The sequence below is a fragment of the Heloderma suspectum genome, chromosome 2 (genome assembly GCF_057233095.1).
Source record: "Heloderma suspectum isolate Gila_16-S chromosome 2, 16-S_ref, whole genome shotgun sequence".
Lineage (NCBI taxonomy): Eukaryota > Metazoa > Chordata > Lepidosauria > Squamata > Helodermatidae > Heloderma > Heloderma suspectum.
The window spans coordinates 164,377,661-164,398,438 of NC_139459.1; the positions used below are offsets into that span (position 1 = coordinate 164,377,661).

Sequence of the window (20,778 nt, forward strand, 5' to 3'; positions counted from 1 at the left end):
AAGTAAAACTGATGGCCAATTCTCTGCTTAACACACCATGGTGACATTTCAGAACCTGGGGTGCGAGGAAACAGTGCAGCACTGGTAAGTTTATCCCTTTCAATGTCTCTTGCAGCCAATCCCCAAACTACTTTTTGAATTCAAGCAACAGCAGTGTGAGGGTCCTGTCTGGACAATAAATAGGCAGTATCCAATGGTTCTTGTACGCCTGCAGGAGCGACCTCTAGCACAACAGGGATTTTGCAGCTCTACAAGCAACCCAAAGCTAGCGGAAACATTGGTTTCCAGAGCAGGGCAGGTCAGCAGAGTTTGTAGTAGGGAGCTCCACTGGCCTGTTCCGATCATTTCCAGGTTTACTTTTAGAACCACAAAATCCCTATTGAACAAGTGGTCACTCCTGCTGGTGCAAAAGAAACAGTGGGAGCACAACAGCAATATAGGATACTGCCCAATGTATCTAAATACCACTAACTTATTCAAGAAATCTCAGGCTGTGTGTACATTTCTAAACCAGTTTACACTGAAGGTAATATTTGGAGAATTAAAAACTACTCTCAAACTACCTTTTGATAGTAGGTACAGCCCACGTGGGGTCTTGGTGGTGGTAGTAGGTGAAGAAGAAATTCTCGGTAAATTTTCTGAGGCTGCATCCAAATGATTTGGATATGAATGAGAGTGAAACTGGCTTTAAAGCCCATACAAGGGTAAAAGTATGGAAGTACTTTTGGGATGGGTTGAATCTCTCCCTGAAGTACACATAATCCATGATTGGATCTCCCAATTTTTTAAAAAATTAAACTTAAAAGAAGCTGCTGGGACACACGCGCATGCGAACGCACACACACACACAATTGGACTGAAGTATTGGTGCTGGGGAAAGGGATGTTTAACCCTTTCCTTTGCACTGTTTTCCCAATCAATCCCCTTCCCCTGAAGCAACTATTCAGTTGTTAATAGCTACTTAACAGAGGGGGTTGACTTTGATGGGGAAAGTAGTACAGAGGGAAAGGTTAAGCACCCCTTCCCCAAACACTGCTGCCCAAATCTAGCTGGGAGATCCAATTACAGATCTACTACATCACATCCATTTTGGCACTAAGCTGTCACATTTTGGGATTTCAGATATGTGTATATGGGGGAAGAATCTCCCCACCCACCCCAGTACTTTTATCTTTGTTCAGGCTTCAAGGCCAGTTGTTACTGTCATTCATCTTTCCAAATCATTTGGATGCAGCCCATTGGGAACCACAGCTGTGTAAGCAGCACTGAAGTGTATGAGACTTCTGGAAGAGCACAGTTCCAATGAGATCAAGAAATATTCCTGGTGGGACCACATATTTAACGTATTGGCCTGCACCAGCTGTATCATTGGCTGGTACTAAAAGACGAATGAGTGAAGTACAGAGTAAAACTTTCAAGCATTTAAAAAAAAAATTTCCATTGATTATTCACTGTTATTTCTTTAAGGAATTTATACCCCACCTTTCCCCTCCCAAAAATGAGTTGCTCAAAGTGGCTTACAAAATATAAGTATAAAAACATGTCCCATGTCCCTGGGATGGTGAATGGAACATGAATTTTAAACCAGTGGTTGTTGTTGTTCAGTCGTTCAGTCGTGTCCGACTCTTTGTGACCCCATGGACCATAGCACGCCAGGCCTTCCTATCCTGCGCTCTCTCCCGGAGCGTGCTCAAGTCCATATTCATTGCATCAGTGATGCTATCTAGCCATCTCATCCTCTGCTGTCCCCTTCTCCTTTTGCCTTCAGTCTTTCCCAGCATCAGGGTCTTTTCCAGAGAGTTTTCTCTTCGCATTAGGTGGCCAAAATATTTGAGCTTCAGCTTCAGTATCTGTCCTTCCAATGAGCACTCAGGGTTTATTTCCTTTAGAATTGACTGATTTGACCTCTTTGCAGTCCAGGGGACTCGTAAGAGTCTTCTCCAGCACCACAGTTCGAAAGCATCAATTCTTCGGCGCTCAGCCTTCCTTATAGTCCAGCTCTCACAGCCATATGTTACTACTGGGAAAACCATAGCTTTGATTAGACGGACGTTTGTCGGCAAGGTGATGTCTCTGCTTCTGACTATGCTGTCTAGGTTGGCCATAGTTTTCCTCCCAAGGAGCAAGCGTCTTTTAATTTCATGGCTACAGTCACAGTCTGCGGTGATCTTGGAGCCCAAGAAAATAAAATCTGTCACTGCTTCCATTTCTTCCCCTTCCATATGCCAGGAAGTGATGGGGCCAGATGCCATGATCTTCGTTTTTTTAATGTTGAGTTTCAAACCAGCTTTTGCACTCTCCTCTTTCACCCTCAACAAGAGGCTCTTGAGATCCTCTTCGCTTTCTGCCATTAGAGTGGTATCATCTGCGTATCTGGGGTTGTTGATAATTCTCCCGGAAATCTTAATTCCGACCTGTGATTCATCCAACCCGGCGTTTCTCATGATGTACTCTGCATATAAGTTAAATAAGCAGGGCGACAATATGCAGCCTTGTCGTACTCCTTTCCCAATTTTGAACCACTCGGTTGTTCCATGTCTGGTTCTTACTGTTGCTTCTTGACCCTCGTACAGGTTTCTCAGGAGACAGGTAAGGTGGTCTGGTACCCCCATCTCTTTCAGAATTTGCCACAGTTTGTTGTGATCCACACAATCAAAGGCTTTAGCATAGTCAATGAAGCAGAAATAGACTTTTTCTGGAATTCTCTTGCTTTCTCCACGATCCAGCGAATGTTGGCGATTTGATCTCTAGTTCCTCTGCCTCTTCGAAACCCAGCTTGTACTTCCAGTAGTTCTCGGTTTGCATACTGCTGAAGCCTAGCTTGTAGGATTTTGAGCATCACCTTGCTGGCATGTGAAATGAGCGCAATTGTACGGTAGTTTGAACACTCTTTGGCGTTGCCCTTCTTTGGAATTGGAATGTAAACTGACCATTCCCAGTCTTGTGGCCACTGTTGAGTGTTCCACATTTGTTGGCATATTGAGTGCAGCACTTTAACAGCATCATCTTTTAGGATTTTAAATAGCTCAGCTGGAATACTGTCATCTCCGCTAGCTTTGTTGTTACTAATGCTTCCTAAGACCCACATGACAACACTCTCTAGGATGTCCGGCTCAAGTTCAGTGACCACACTATCATGGCTATCAGGGACATTCAGATCTTTCCTGTATAGTTCTTCTGTGTATTCTTTCCACCTCTTCTTAATCTCATCTGCTTCTGTTAGGTCCCTGCCTTCTTTGTCCTTTATCATGCCCGTTTTTCCACAAAACGTTCCCTTGAGATCTTCGATTTTCTTGAAGAGATCTCTAGTCTTTCCCATTCTGTTGTTTTCCTCGATATCTTTGCATTGTTCATTTAAGAAGGCCTTCTTGTCTCTCCTTGCTATTCTCTGGAACTCTGCATTCAGTTGGATATATCTTCCCCTTTCTCCCTTGCTTTTCGCTTCCCTTCTTTCCTCAGCTACTTGTAAAGCCTCATCAGACAGCCACTTTGCTTTCTTGCATTTCTTTTTCTTTGGGATGGATTGAGTTGCTGCCTCCTGAACAATGTTACAGACCTCCGTCCATAGTTCCTCAGGCACTCTGTCTATCAGGTCTAATCCCTGAAATCTATTCCTCACCTCCACTGTATATTCATAAGGGTCATACCTGAATGGTTTAGTGGTTTTCCCTACGTTCTTCAATTTAAGCCAAAATTTTGCAAGAAGACGCTCATGATCTGAGCCACAGTCAGCACCAGGTCTTGTTTTTACTGACGTTATAGAGCTTCTCCATCTTTGGCTGCAAAGGACATAATCAATCTGATTTCGATATTGACCATCTGGTGATGTCCATGTGTAGAGTTGCCTCTTGTGCTGTTGGAAAAGAGTGTTTGCTATGATCAGCGTGTTCTCTTGGCAAAACTCTATTAGCCTTTGTCCTGCTTCATTTTGTACACCAAGGCCATGCTTGCCTGTTATCCCGCTGATCTCTTGACTTCCTACTTTGGCATTCCAATCCCCTATGATGAAAAGGACATCTTTTTTTGGTGTTAGTTCTAGGTGTTGCAGGTCTTCATAGAACCGATCAACCTCAGCTTCTTCGGCATCAGTGGTTGGGGCATAGACTTGAATTACTGTGATGTTGAATGGTTTGCCTTGCATTCGTACTGAGACCATTCTATCATTTTTAAGATTGTACCCCACTACTGCTTTTCCCACCCTTTTATTGACTATGAGTGCTACTCCATTTCTTTTAAGGGATTCTTGCCCACAGTAGTAGATATAATGGTCACCTGAATTAAATTCACCCATGCTTGTCCATTTGAGTTCGCTGATTCCCAAGATGTCAATGTTCAATCTCGCCATCTCATGTTTGACCACCTCCAGCTTACCTTGATTCATTGATCTTACATTCCAGGTTCCTAAACAATATCGTTCTTTACAGCATCAGATTTTCTTTTCACCACCACACATCCACAGCTGAGTGTCCTTTCGGCTTTGGCCCAGCCGCTTCACTCTTTCTGGCGCTACTTGGAAATACCCTCTGCTCTTCCCCAGTAGTATATTGGACACCTTCCGACCTGAGGGGCTCATCTTCCGGCGTCATCTGTTTTAGCCTTGTGATCCGTTCCATGGGGTTTTCTTGGCCAGAATACTGGAGCGGGTTGCCATTTCCTTCTCCAGTGGACCACATTTTGTCAGAACTCTCCGCCATGACCTGTCCATCTTGGGTGGCCCTGCACGGCATAGCTTATGGCTTCACTGAGTTACACAAGCCTGATCACCACAACAAGGCAGTGATCCATGAAGGGGTTAAACCAGTGGAGTAAGATGTTATCCAGTGTAAGTTGGAGGAAGCATGGGCAGACTGCTCATAGAAGATCAGCTTTTCCTCCCTCTTTCTTTTCATCAGCCAAGGACTAGAAAGTTGATGCAAGAAGGCTAATCTATCAGCCCCCTTTCCTCTGAGGCTGCAAGTGAAGAACTTGGGAATGGGAGAAGACCACAGCAGGATTGCAAGACACTCCTGATTTTAAGGAACAGATTTCGTCCTTCACAGCATTATCTTTCCACATTAAACATCACCAGTTTTATGCAACCTGTTTGTTTGTTTTTTTTAACTTGGCTGCATCTGTGCTTTAACCAAATAAATAAATGCACTGATACAGCGACATGCACACCCAACACTTCCACAACCATTGGTATGCATGGCATAAAAACATACAATGATAAAATGCAACGTGACATAAACATCCATTTTTAAACTGCTTTAAAGGGGGGCAAATAAAGGAAACTTACATCAGTGGGAAGCAACAGTGGATCATGTCAGACTCAGCTTTGACAATAGACAGTGGTGATGTTTGCCTGGCAGCTGTGATTCAAGGTGACTTTGGATGGTGACAAAGCCCTGTGAGAAAAAGGGCCAAATCTCTCCACGCTGTGTCACAAGGATACAAAGCATTGGAAAATACTTAATAAGTGGCTTTTTCCAATCTGTGATTCAGTGTCATCAGCATCAGCTGCCGGAAAAGGGGATCTGTGAGTCAGGATAGGAGACTTCAGCTAAGGTTAAGGTGCATTCAGATATTTAGGCTTTGCCACATTTCTTAGATGTTTGGGAATAGCATGGTTCTTTAGATGAGGTGCTTCTATGCAGACAGCTCCTAGTGCTAACAATTAAAAGGCATTGGCCAGCTATCCTGCCTTTTCCTCATTAACGGATCTTTTTTTGCTAAGAAACATATGGAAGATGTGGTGGAAAAATGTGAGAGGGGTACAAATTGAAGATAGTGATGTCTGCAGCCCCAGTAAAGTTCCAAATTCTGTGAATTTGCCTCCTCTCTTTTTAAAGCCAGTGGTCAATCATCACACACTGTGACGCCGAATTCCGTCAGTTAATTATACATGGAATGAAAAACTTGCTTTTGACTATCCCCAATCTACTGCCACAAAACGTCATTAGATGACCCAAGTTCTACTATGTTAAGAGAATGCTAGGTGGACCATTTACTTGCTGAAGTTGCTCTTCTTCCCCACCCCCAACGAGGAGAGCCCCACGAATGATTCCCTTAGGGTCAACGTGCCTTTTCACGCTGGACAGCAATACTACCAGTGGCCTCAGAAATGGCCTAAAAAGACATTTTGCAAAGCAGTTGTGCCCCTTCACCATCCCGTCCTGATGTGCACGTAACCAGACACCCCCTCATTCCCCCCACCTAGTCCATATGGGAAAGGGTCTACTTCTGTTCATGCTGGTCCCTGGCCTGCCTAGTGCAGGGCCCACATGGACCATGGATCTTCCAGAACTTCACAATGATGTCAGTTTAAGGACAAAGAAGATGACATTCTGAAATCATGAAAAGCTGCTGTTGGCAGCCTTACCTGCCATGCTTTGGTAAAGGATCTCTTGCCATCATAAGTCACAAGTTACAGGCGAATCCAGAAGAATCAAAGGAAGTGAGTGAGGGTGGGATGGAACAAACAGTTAGCTTATGTTCAGGGGGACTTGAAATGGATTTGCTGGCAGGCAGGCCCCATCCCTGTGAACAGTACAGATCATGTGTGGAGGTCAGAAACTGGCAGTGGGATACCTAATTAAAAGACCCCACTCTGTTGCGTGGATGCCCTTTCAAAACAGCTTGGGTAACACGATTGCCTAGGTGTAATCCAGCCTGCTGTGTGACAGATGTTTAGCCTTGGATCTAAAGTGGCCTCTGTAAACGCCTGTGGGGTGGGGTGGGGCTGTGGGGGGGCCCTGCATGACTTCTCCCAACTCTGGCCAGTGTGTTTAAAAAGGCAAAGCACAGCTGGAAACAGCTGCCCCATCTGCTGTTTACACCAAGCTTCCCAGCCCTGGTGCCCAACAGAAATGCTTTGGCCAAAACACAGACCCAGGCATGCTGCCCTGCCATAGATCAGGAGGAAGGCCGTAGAGCTCAGCCGAGCTGAGCCAGCGTATGGAAGGAGAACTGGCTCTATCCCATCCATTCCAAGGGACTAGGAGCTGGTAGCAAGAGTTGTGAAGTTCAATTTGTTGTTCAGTCGTTAAGTCATGTCCGACTCTTCGTGACCCCATGGACCATAGCACGCCAGGCCTTCCTGTCGTGAAGTTCAATACGGGGCAGCTGAAATGTTCTGAAAAACCTGTTCATCCTTTAAACATTACAAATGTTGACTGAATGGGTGGGTGGGTGGTATTAGGCTTGGAGAGAATACTGTTCTGTTATTCTGCTCCCCAGCAAAACCCTGCTTAATCCTCTTTCCTATCTCATGTTAACTTCCTCAAACCTGTTCATCCTTGAAGTACAGCAGATTAGCTGAGGCACTATTGTCTGCAAGGGTTTTGTGGCAGTGATAAAATCATGACAAATTGTTCACTCAAGTACAGTGGTGACTGCTCCCTTCCCATGTCTGAATTTCTCAACAGCAGAGATTCGTTCTGTAGGGGTTTCTTGTCTATAAATGTTAGGGCATCTCTACATCAGCCTAAAATCCCGCATTTAAAACGGGGCTTTCTGCTTCCGTTTTAAATGCAGGATCACGACTCCCTTTTTCACTCGCTCCCGTTTCCCCCTTCTTCTCCCCCATATCTGAGTCTTCCATTATCTTTCATTGATCTGGCTCCTCTTCTTACCACTTTTCACGGAGGAAACTGAAGCAGAACACAGTGGGGTAATTTGATAGCTCATGATTTGTGATCTATTTAAAAACAGAACAAAGGGCATTTAGTGCAGGAGATGCCTTGAAGGATCACAGCGTCATGTAAAGAGCCCGCAAACTTCCGTGAAGGAGCAATCTCAATCACAGGATAAAAGTTCCATGTGAAGGAGCCCTTTGACTCTGTGGAGTGAAATTTGTTTAGCTGCTGCGGCTGCTGCTGCTGCTGCTGCTAGAAGGGAGGGCTGAGTTAAACTTTTCTGTTTTGTGCTGACAGTTTGCGAAAGTTCTTTGCAAGAAAAGAAAAGGAGCAATGCCGGCTGCCAAAGCAACGTATGAGACCAAAAAGCCAAAGAAGATGACAAGGCAAAGAGAACTGGGGCAGAAAGGGTCAGGGAGGACTGGCCAGACAGCCAAGTGTTGCCCTCTGAATGACTGCACTCTGTTTTTCTAGCTTGTTCTTTTGGGGGTTTGAGGCATGAAAAGGAAAGTGAGTGGCGCAGAGGCTTGTCTTGGGAAAGATGCTAGGAGGGAGAGAGGGAGGGGACAGGATAGAGGGAGGCAAAGGAAAAGAGCCACACGGAAGCATAACGCTGAAAGAGAGGGACACAGTAGTAGTGGAGCAAGAGCAGCCGGATGAGGTAGCACCACTAGTGAGGAGAGAGAACTGTGGGCCGGAGATGCTCTGCCAATCAGATACAGCAACACTTCGCCACTTCTCACATGCTCAGGCTTCTGTAAATATTTAGAATATCCATTAGGGAATCGAGTCAGCAGCAGAACTGGATGCCCCTCAAGCCCCCCAAGGTGGAAAAAATGACACCATAATTTCTTAATACCAACAGGCTGACATCAGCATCCCTGGCAGGTGGCGATTGGCCACGCAGTCTGGCCAATGGAAGGACTCCCCCTCAGATAGGAGGAGGGGGAGAGCCTGAGAGCAAGGAGTTTTTAAAAGTTGCAGGGAAAGCTGTGGAGAGACAGACCTGACGTGCAGCAAGGAAAGCACCGCGCCACACGGAGCAGCCACACCGCACGTGTGCAACATGTCTGCGACACACTTCAACAGGGGCCCAGCCTATGGCATGTCAGCTGAAGTCAAGAGTAAGGTAAGGGCAGCTGTGGTGCCTGGGCAGCGGGAGGGGGTCTTAGCACTGGGAGCCAGACCCCATGGAATGGTGCTTCTTGATCGGGGGGGGGGGGTTACCAGTTGTATTACAGACCTGCTGGCCTCAGGACCTCCACAGGCAACAGATCCTTAAGCTACAGAGCATCTGCTGATTAGCAGAAGGGGTCAGGAGGAAAGAGGCTCCATGCAGGTAGGAAGGCAAGGCAGGGCAAAGGACCATTCAGAAAATAGACCATGGGGGAATTCTGGAGTGGACACACAAAAACTGACACCTAGCCACTTTCACTATGGCAGCTCCTGTTTTGTATCCATTCTAGGGCTTTTTGTTTGACGTGATTCAGTTCTCCCCAACACACACACATGCTCTTTTAAAAATCTTTCCTACGATGGCAGGCAATATAAGTGATTAATTACGGCCACCAGGCAATTGCAAATTATCATCTCTGGAACAATCCCATTTGCCTGAAGAAGATGGGATTGATACCACAGACAACAGCAATGGGGATTAATTCCCTTTACAGAGAATACAAGCATCAAAGAAAAGCAACACATTGCTTTCAAATAGCACATGTCAAGTGTTCAAAGTGCTCCACATGCGCTCTCCCAGACTTGGTAATCTTTACAACAGCCAAGTTTAGTAGGCTAAGCCTACATCCCTATACTGGAGATAGGGGTGCTGAGGCTGAGGGAATTGTTTGGTTGCCTATGGCTACCTACTGTGTTTGTGGCAGAAGTTAAGTTTGAACTAGGCACTCCTCTGCTCATTTCCAGCTGACACACTACACCACCTTCTCAAAGAATAGATGGGCTAGAACTAAAAAAGAGATTCTGACAACCAAGACTGGCATGTTTAACAACCTTGCGTCGTGAAGCTTTCAACACGAGGCATTTATTGTGCGTTCGTGATTCCTCACTTACAATAGTTTGCAGGTGCTTTACATGACGTCATCTTCCTCCAGGGCCTCCCCCATTCTTTGCAACCATTTTAGCATTTCTTTTTCTAATGAGGAAAATCTGGAATTTCTGTGAATGGTGGCATGAAATTCTGGTGTATTTGTGCAATTCCGCTATACCACAGTACCACCTAGTGCTTGTGTAATGAAACATATAGAAAGGCAGAGAAAGAAAACCCCTGGGGAAAAAAACACATATAAAAGAGCTGATCTTAATCCCACAAAGAATGAGGAAGCAGAAGTGACATGTTAAAAGCCTGATGTAGAAAAGCCCCATGTTTTATCCTTGTGTGGAAGATCACTGTTATACCCATGTTAAAGATATGGAACTGCTGCTGAGACAGGCACTTCCAACAATTGACAGGGAATTTCACACCTGAGAATTTTTGAGTCTCTCTCATGCTATTTATGTTAAGGCCCAATTGTTGTTCATACAAAAGAAGGGCCTTTGTTATGTGAATGAACCTTTGTTATGTGAATGAACCTATGTGAGCATAGGTTGTTAAGAGTCACAATAAGGGAGCTTCCAGACAGAGGACTCCCAGCAGTACCAATCAACAGCCATTTTGCAGCTAACTTTTCTTCCTTAACTGATTTTTTTTTTCTGGTAAAAAAAAAGACAACAGAAGAAGTGGTGGGAAAACACAGGAGGGTTACAAATTGAACACAGCAACATCTGGGCCCCTGTAAAATTCCATTAATAAGGCAGGGCAATGACACAATAAAAGCCTCATCTGGAAGCACCCTAACAGCATAATTATTTACCTGCCTATTCAGAAGTAAGTCCCATTGAATTCAGTGGAGCTTACCCCCAGGTAAGTGGGTATAAGATTGCAGCCTAAGTTTCATGTCTGAAAACGCCCACCAGGTCAGCAGGCGCCCAGGTCAGAAGGCACCCTCCCAATCCCCTGGCCTAGTACCCCCCCCCCCAAGCTATGGGAGTTGCAGTCCAATGCACCTCAACGGCATCAGGTTGGGGGAGGCTGACCAAAAGCAATCCTGACAGGGGCGCTCTCAGGAGTTTATAAGACCAACTTATGATGCCCAGTCCCCACTCTTAATGCATCCTGAGGCCCCTGCCCTCACAACACCTTTGCCTACAGGCCTGAATCAGACCATTCTCACAGTTAATGCTGGGGGAGGGGATTGCTTTCCAGGGAGGTACCCTGGGCGTTAGGCCTCCCTTGCCTCAGAGGGCAGGCGCAGCACGTTCTGCCTGAGGAAATGGGGTAGCCCATGCTATACCGTCAGACCTTGCGTTGACCAACAAGCAGACAAAGAGCGCTTGAGACGGGTCAGCAATATGGAGGAAGGCTTAGGGAGGCCATTTTGCGATAGGACTCCTGTGTAGCATCACTGACTCTTCTCCAGAGGCATAGTGAGGCAGCCACTTCAGATGAAGGGTTTGGGGGTGCCACTAAGGGGGAGGGGCAGAATGGGAGACAGACCGCATAGGGCCAGTGCTTGAATTGGGGGGCAGGGCAGAGAAGCCCCAAGCACCTTACCTTTTGCTGTGGCCCCTTGGCTACTCCTTTTAGAGGGCTATTGGTGGGGTATACAACTTTTGTGGGGGTGGGGTGGGGTAGGGCATATGGATTTTGTTTAGCCTCCCACCCCAACCTTTCTCCCATAATTCAAGCACAATTCATCAGGATGCTCTCCTGCACAAACACCACAGAAGTGAGTGTAGTTGCGCTCTTCTGCAGCTCTTGTTCATTTCAAGAAGGCTGAATTGGGCCCCATGCTGATGTGTGGGAAGGATTTTCCATTTGGATTTTCCACCAGAGGCACCAACATGTCATGGGCTAGTAGCCCCGCATTTCTGTCCCTAGCCCAGGCAGCTGCTGGATAGCCTAGCAGGCCATCTAGTTTAGGATTTTATCACCTTCTGCCTCTGAATTGAATGAGTACCTAATGCTCTTCACTTGCCTTGGGATATCCTATACAGCAGGGGTGGGCAGCTTGTGGCTCTCCAGATGTTTTGGCTTATGACTCCCATGATCCCTGACCATTGGCTATGCTGGCTAAGGCTGATGGGAGTTATAGGCCAAAACATCTAGAGGGACACAAGTTGCCCACCCTGCTATACAGCTTTGGGGGAGGGGATGGGGGGTGCTTTCTGACTGCAATCTTGTTACTACAATCTTAGTCTACTCTTTGCAGCGTTAGGAGCAATTCTGACTAGGGTCAGCAGGAGTATTTTGAGGGGCATCAGTCTGGAGCTAACCTGTTAGCTCACTTGGGGTGGGAAAGGCTGTAACTCAGTGGTAGCACGCATGCTTTGCATATAAAAGGTCTCAGGTTCGTCACCTGCCATCTCCAGGTAGGGCCGGGAAAGACTCCTGTCTGAAATTTTGGAGAGCTGCTGACATCACTGAGCTAGATCGACCAATAATCTTATATTACTAAAATGTCTTGGGTTGACCCTGATTGATTAGGGAGTGCAGACCCTCCTGCCCATTGATCAGGTTGCCTGGCTGTCTCTCCTTGCACCCTGTGTCTTCCAGGGCTCACCATGAGCGCTGGCTCCAGCAAAAGGCCAGCCTCTTCCGCCCGCCCCCCTCACAACTGCATTCTTCAGCTAGCGTCCTGGCTAGCACTCCCCACTCTGCTGCTGAAGTCTGGGCAGCAACAGACTCACCATATATGGTCAGCTTTGGGGTTTCTGTGTAGGCTGGTTCTATATAAGGCATGATTTGGCAGGATGTGTTTCTTGCAGGCAAAGCAGAATATCTGCACTGAGACCCCAGGTGAGAGAGACCACCAACATTTAATGTCACAAACATCAACAGCTCCCTACACTAGATGTGGTCACTTTTTCTAATATGGGGGCAGTGGATGTGATTAGTATCCTTTGCTGGACAGCCATGGATCCTAAATCCAGCGAAGGAAAACAAAGCGATTCCAGGCTTGACTATCATGGACTAGCATTTTCAACTCCACAGAACTTCCCTCCCCTGAGATGGTGGTCTGAGATCCTAGACATGTGTTGTGTTGCCACCTTATTCCTGAAGAACTACAAGGACAGTAGCACTTTGCATATTGCCACTGATACAGGAGTTTGCAAACGTTGGGGTTGTACAAAACCCTTCAAGCAGACTGAAGAGGTTACCATTAATAAGCTGCAGAAAGAACCAATTTAGTTTCAAATCCAAATATGTTTTAGTTCCTTCAAACTAAAAAAAATAACTTTCCCTGTCTCCATGCTAGTTGCCTCCTACTGACCAATGCATTCTAAATGGGAACTAGATGCGGGAAGACAAAATCTGATTTTGTGATTAGACCACTCTCTATCTGAAGCAATGAAACATATGACCTTGTAACTCACTTGTTGTCTTAGCTCCTATAACTAAGAATGATCCAAATTTTTGGATAAAGATTTCCCAGTTGCCTCCTTCATGCTGGGCAACCTAGCCCCCAACTGTAATATAAAAACACAAAACTTTGCATGCTCTTATATCATCAGATTACGGTACAATGCAGAGGGAGATAAACCCTGTCAATTCGGGCTTCAGTGACGTGCACATTGGAGCACCCACAAACAGCATCTCAGTGGTGAGTTTGTCACCCACCTGAAGTAAATTTGGAGTGCCTCGCTTACAGCAGTGGAGTGGCTACAGCTTCTTCAGGCCAGGAACACAGAGCAAGGCTGCAGTGCCTCTTCATGTGGTGGTGGCCGTTCACATAGCTGGCCAATCTAATTGTTAAAAAAAACTAGAAGAAAATATCCACAGGTGCTACAAAGCGTTATGATCAGCCTAGGAAATGACCTGACACGTTTCACACTTCTTCAGCTCTTTCTCACAGGTGTCCTCCTTTTGCAACTCCACCTCTAAAGGAGAAGTGGTCTTCTTTTCTAGCTCTCTTTCAGAAGCCAGGGTAGGGTGGCCACCGAGGAATTGAGTAGTCTTCATTGGATTTGTTTAGTGGGATATCTGCCAAAGCTACTACCTTGATGCTGTAGGGTTGGCTAGTTAGTCATGGTGGGTCCATATGACTCTTATTCTGGGGTCCATCTGTTTGTAGCTGTGGTGTATCGAGGGCCTTGAAGGCACCTTGCTTGGGATATTGCTGTAGGATAGCAGCTGGGGAATGCATGCAAATTGGGTGTTGGAGGCAGCACCAATGTTGAGGTGGAAAGCTGTATGTCAGGGAGTTAAGAGTTGCACCCAAGGGGATTAGGAAGAATGTTTCATTTTGCTTGTGGAGACACCACAGGAGGGCCATTCTGCAGCTGGCAGCCAGGACAGAAAGAGTGTGTTTGTACGTTCTGTCAATCAAGTTGAGGAAACCCTGTATCATCGCAAGGGACAAAAGTAAAAAAACTAACATGCTGATTAAGCTAGAGTAGGGGTCAACCCCAGCCAAACTGGGGCCCATAATGTGCCATTATTATTGGTAAACTACCAATATGCATGGAAGTCCCAGATGTAGGCTGGAGTGTGTGTTAGTGGGCAGGGAAACTAGCATGAATTGCATGGAGAGATGTTCTCTCAGAAATAATTCCTAGAACAAAACCTCTGTCCCACCATACCCACTTCAGAAGGATGTATCACATCTTTCTTTGTCGGTGTTGCAAACTCTAGCCTACTCATATTTGAGACCTCTCAACACTGTTGACAAGATTTTACTAAACCTGGAGTTCCCCTGGCAACACACAAGACTTGGAAACTATAGCCCACACCCTGTGTGAGGCTTGGAGATGCTTTAACTAAGGCAAAATTGACTTATGCCATGAAGTGTACTGTTTGTGGCATAACAATCTACACTTGTCTGTAACATGCAGTTGCTTGCTGCTGTAAAGCTGCTCTTGAAGATTGTTTTTTTGTGCCCCATCCTGATCCCATCCTGCTCCCCCTTCATAGGTTGAAAGCAGAGAACAATTTGTGACAGTGGATCTCTGTGAGAACAGTGTCCCATGATCATGATGTGATAGCTTCAGATTATCAGTCACAAAAACCGAAACTTCCAAAATGCACAAGCTTTTGTCTGCATTTCTTAAAGTGTAGCTCCACAACCATGAAAGCAATGAACAAACCAGTCCATTCTTTTCTCTCTCCCCCTCTTTCTTTCTCTATCAAAAAGAATTGCGGATATATGTTTTGTGACATTTAAACAAAACAATGTTTACAAATATTTGGGAAGGTGCCAATGTGATTTTTTGGGGGAGGTACTGGATTTGGTACATGGTGACCTGGGTTCAAAATCCCTGTTCAGCCATGACGCTTACTAAATAACCTTAAGCCAATTGCTTTCTCTCAGTGTAACCCACCTCATAGAGTTGTTGTGAAGATAAAGAGGAGAAATCCCATGCACTGATTTCCTTAGAGGAAAGAATGGGATATGATACATTTAACGTTTAAAATATTGCTGCTAATGTCTCAGTCATAAGGAAATGGGAAAATAGAATATAATTTACATACGTCTTAACTGCCACATAGAATTAAACATACAAATTATTAATCCATGCTGTGTTTAAGTTTATACACTGAAGATGTAGCTGTACCAGCTCACTTTTTAGGCAACCCTTCTGATAGGCTCTCTGTAGATAAGTCTGGAGCACTGTCCCAAACTTTAATAAATCCACTGTGTTCCCTCTGCAATCCACAGCTGTGAGTAATAATCAACAATATGGCAATGAGGGAATGTGGGAATAAAAGGGATCGAAGGAAAAGGATGAAAGAAGAATGGAGGAATTAGGGGATGATGCCCAACTCTTCCTACTTGGGTGGTTATAAAGGGAAGTAAATGGGAATTCAGATTTAATTAATATGGGTACCAGCCTTTATTTGTGTATATTTCCCCTTTTGAAGTGTTGTCAGTACCAGATCTGAATGGTTACATCATAATTATACAGTCCAAGCATTTGCCTTACTCGCTGATCTATTTGCTTCAGATATTTCCTTAATAGCTTAATGGATAGGGGAGTCCCATGTACGTAATTAATCGGCTGTATTGATATAGTACAGAGCCCAGTAACCAAAATACCTCCCAAGAGATCATGTTAGGATCATAACCTTGTTTAAAATGTCCAATTTCCACCGAACAACTTGTGGGGGGACTCCTGAACTTGGCTTGGCTAGAAATAATGTCATCTGGGCCCCCATGCATGCTTCTGGTGTCCTTAAAACCAGAGATCCCTATCATTGTTCTTAAGACTTTGTTCTTAAGACACAGCTTTGTCTGTGATGAGCTTTTGACACAAGAGAGATTCTAGCCCTGTGCTAGAGTGCTTTCTTTCTCTACGTAGGGGTAGGATCATGATTGTAGTGGCAGGCCCCACTCCCTCCAATGCGCACAGCAGATGCCCAGTGCATACAGTAGAATGTTTACACATGCAGCCTACTCACATAGACCTTTATGTGCATAGATGCAATTCACTTTTGCAGTGTACAGATAATGTATAATGCACTTTCCTGCACAGGCTGCTGTGCAGATGTCTGCTTCTAACTCCATGCATGTGTGTATGGGACGGGGAGCAGGATTTGCTACCAGGAACACAATCCCCACCTACCCACCCACACATAGAGGGAAAAAAAAACCCTGAATGTCTGCATAGAGCTTCTGACAATTTGTATCCATGATGTGCCTTGGAATTCTGGACTCTGAAAATGTTAATTCTTGTACCATTGCAATGTATATTCTATGCCTTGGTGAACACGCTGCAGCTTGCCAATGGCTACTACTCAGTTTGCATATACCCCTTTTTATTCCTCCTCCAATCCTGTGCCTATATTTATGTTGCCCTGGTTAAACTGGATCATTTACATGACCAAGTACATTTGCTAATTTTGAATTCTTGGTATGTCCTACATCTCTGCATTATATAGACTGGTTTTCCTGTCTACATTTATAAGAACAGGAAATATACAGACCTGCCTGCAGTATAAGCACAATCACTTTACATACAGCATTAAATGCTGACTGGAATCTTCATGTGAACACACCCAGCCTCCCTTTACCAATTAGCCACCTTAAAATGGAGGAGGGTTGTTGTGAGGATAAAATGGAGAGGAGGATTATGTATGCCACCTTGGGGGAGAGGCAGGACCAAAATGTTAGATAGATAGATAGATAGATAGATAGATAGATAGTTGTTGTTGTTCAGTCGTTCAGTCGTGTCCGACTCTTCGTGACCCCATGGACCATAGCACGCCAGGCCTTCCTGTCCTGCGCTCTCTCCCGGAGCGTGCTCAAGTTCATATTCATTGCATCCGTGATGCTATCTAGCCATCTCATCCTCTGCCGTCCCCTTCTCCTTTTGCCTTCAGTCTTTCCCAGCATCAGGGTCTTTTCCAGGGAGTTTTCTCTTCGCATTAGGTGGCCAAAATATTGGATAGATATAAAAAAATAAAATAAATCGCAGTGGGAACTTCCAGTCAACAAATTTAATTCTTCCTGAATCTGCCACTCCCCTCATCACAACTGATAAGCATCCCACAAACCAGCCCAAATAATGCAGAATGTAGGGAACCAGACGTTGAGATCTGGAGCAAAAGGAAACGTTCCCTCTGCACAGAAATGTATACATATTTTTCTGCGCATTTTTCAATTGTACACATTTTTGGATGCACACACTCACTGAGTAAAACATGCTTGTGTGCATTTTGGAAATGTGCACATTTCTCTTCACACATATTTTCAAATGTATGTCAAACACGTGTGCGTGCGCACGTGTGCGTGATACATCACGAGGTGGGAAACGTATGGATTTCCAACTGCAAATTGTGTTTGTGTCTGTGTTCAGTTCCAGGACATGCAAATTGGGTAAATCTATAAAAAAACAAACAACAACCCCATGACGGAGCAAATTTAAGGATTTCCTTGCCATAAGATACCATGGTGGCCAGTGGCCAATAGCTTAGGTGGCTTTAAAAGTCAATTTTATGGAGGACAGATCTACTAACCAGTATTCACCATGATAGCTAAAGAAACCCCCAGGTTCAGTAGTAGTGTATTTGTGAACACCATTTCCTGGGGAAGCAACAACAGAGGAAGGCTGTTCCCTTCATGCCCTGATTGTGGGCTTCCAGAAGGATCTGGCTGGTCCCAGTGGGAAAAAGGCTGCTGCAGTAATTGGACCTTTGATCTGATCCAGCAGGGCTTTCTTAAGGCCCTGCCCTAGTGATGGGTCTGGGGTGGGGGTAGGTTTTGCCCTCTCTCAACTGTATTGCAAGTGGAAGCCTATTCATTTTGTCCCATAGAACTCAATGATAGTCCTTGAGAACTAACTCGTTTGCATATCCTCATCCATTCATCTGTATAGCCTCAACCTAGATTCCTTCCTTGGGGTGCTTCCAGATGGAGGGCTCCTAGTGCTACCAATCAGAAGGCATTGTGCAGCTATTCTGTCTTTTCATCCTTAATGGGGTTTTTGTTGAAAGGGAAAAAAAATAGTAGCAGGAAAAAGACAAAAAGGTGGAAGATAAATCTCATCTGGTCCTCTTTATGTCATCTGATCCTCACCTGCTCCTAAATCCAACCCTGCCCATGTAATACAGCCCACAGAACACTACAATCAGAACCGTGCCTGTAAAGGAAAGAGCTCCAGCAGACTCACACAAGTAAGCCATGCCACACCACATGGGGGAAGTCAGGATATCTGGCATTACTTTTTTACCCTTCTGTCATCTGTCATGCATACAGCTGACTGAAGGGTTTTAAAAGTTGTGCACAGCAATGAAAGGCATTCTTAAAAAAATAATGGTCAAACACGGTGCCTACGAGTTCCAAATCAAATATGAAACAGCATTCGAAGAGCTTCACAAAGAGGCACAGTGACAGGAAAGCTCCCCACCCCTGCTATTTTAGGCATTAGTTGCAAATGCAGCAATCAGTAAAGTGCTTGAATTATGTTTCATTAAGGCCTAGCCCTTCCTTTCAGGGATACCAAAAAAGAGAGATAAAAAAAGTAAAGGGCAATCTTAACAAAAGGCCTAGCACTTCGGCCTACTCCAGCCAATCTTTCACACTCAAGTTTTCTCTCAGCCCAGCACATCATGGTCTTTGAAACATCCCAGCAGAGGGATAAATCCTTGTGGATCTGGGACAGACACATCCCCCATTTTTCTCCCAAGTTTGGTGAATTCCTCCTAGAGGGGACACGGCCTGTTTGGATTGGCAGAGGTCCCTGGCATCAGCCAAAGGTATGAAGCTGCTTCATATCCAGAGAGAGGAAGGGCCCCAGGAATGCGCACACGCACACACAAACACACACGCACACACTCAGCTACAGCCAGGGCTGCCAAGCACCAAGAATGGAGAGGAGCGGAATGGGAGAGGGATGCTATCAGAGCACCACTGAGATCCAATACAGGCATCCTACCCTTTACATGAGATGAAACCAAGCAGCTTGCAAAGTTTGCAAAGGCTCGTCCTTCTCTAGGTGCTCAGGCTCCTAATAACAATGACATGGTTCTGGGACAAGAGTGAAGGTATGGCTAGCACAGAGCAATGCTTCTAGTTTATACATTCCTTTCTGAATGTGGTGCCAGAGGATTTAAGCTGACATTCCAGCTCTGATCTCTCCTTCTAGCTCTTCCTCTGACTCACCACTACATGACCTCAAAAGCCTTTCCCTTCTCTGGCTCTCAGAGCACATTCATGCTTACCTTTTAACTCATCACTTTGGATTCTATGACGAGAGTAACTACCCATTCTGCCTGTGCAATGTAATCTTTGTATCTGCTCTCTAACAACTTATCTCTGTTCATGGAAAAGGAAAGAATTACTCCCAAACTCAGATCCACCTGCACTGTTCCTCTCCCTCAAAGACAGGAGTTGTACCCTGTTATCCCCTTCAACAAACTTTCTACCTTCAGGGAACCCTTTCCACATCATCTTGTCTGCTGATAAACCCTTGTGCATCACAGAGAATTCCTAGGCAAGGTTAGTTAGTTATTACAATTATTTATATACTGCCTTTCAGGATACAAATCCTACCAAGGCAGTTTACAAGTGACATATACACAATAAAATCACAATAAACAATATTAGCATCTTTTAAAAAGCAACTGTATTATGGCATCTTAAAGATGAACTTGGCTGCCCCTCTGGTAAAACACAACCAGAATCCTTCCCTCAGGGCAGTTGGTGGCAGATGGCCCCAAGGGAAGGGAGAGTCCAGCTGGAATAGATGTCTGGTGTTCTTCTACTTCCTTCTCTCTCTTGTGGGGTGGGAGTCCAGCTGCTTTTCTCCCTACAGGAGAAAGGAAAGATATGAGAACCGCATAGGTGGGAAAGCAGTTGGAGGGGGGATTTTGAGCAGAAAAGAGAGGACGGGAAGAGGTTAAACAGCCCTTCCCTTCCCTTCCAACACAGCTTTCAATGCTCCTTTTCAGTTTTGTTTTGGTTTAATCTGCCTGGGAGGTGGTTGGTGCCTCTCCCACACAATTGTGTAGTTTGGCCTCCAGGAGCTTTGCTCTGTAGGGAAGATTGGTGGCAGCAAACAAACCATCTTTGAGGGAATGTCTTTGTTCCCTATTAAAATCTTCTCATCGAGGAACACATTTTATGCTTCTGAGGAACCCCAGACATCCCTGTAACACAGTCTGCAAACCAGTGCTCTGTAACGTTTCATGGGATCCTTGCACGGGATCCAGCGTTTCAGATCCAAGCTTGCACGCTGCTTCATTGGTGCCTCTAAAACAGGCTTCCCCAGCTTGGCACCCTCCGGAAATTTGGGACCAACTCCCATCAGCCCCAGACAGCTTGGCCAATGGTCAGGAATTCCGGGAATTGTCTTCCAAAACATCCAAAGGGCCCCAGATTGGGGAAGGCTGCTCCAAAACACTGAAGTTCCAAGCAATGGCTTGGGTTGCTTGTGCAGGCTGGCAGGCCCTTGCTGGATGGGAGTCGAGGGAAAGGGCAGATAGGGAAGGCTTTGGTGCTGGAGCCACAGGCTGAAATCCTTGCTTGGGCATGAATCTTGTTCCCTCAAGCTGCAATCCACCCCGCATCACAGTAAGGATAAATGCAACAAAAGCTGTAAAACGCTTTGTATGGGGAAAGTTACTATCAAAAACAAGTAACATAAAAATATGCAGCCCATAATGATTTAA

At 45.4% G+C, this 20,778-nt stretch overlaps 1 protein-coding gene across 1 annotated transcript in view; it reads left to right on the forward strand.

The window, feature by feature from the left end:
• The first annotated feature begins 8,613 nt into the window (after positions 1-8,613).
• Positions 8,614-20,778, forward strand: part of CNN1 (calponin 1) — a 46,341-nt gene continuing 34,176 nt past the window's right edge. The window contains exon 1 of the mRNA XM_084835723.1: positions 8,614-8,745. Within this exon, the coding sequence (XP_084691849.1) occupies positions 8,683-8,745 (63 nt within the window). The 5' untranslated portion in view covers positions 8,614-8,682. The remainder of the gene's footprint in view (positions 8,746-20,778) is intronic.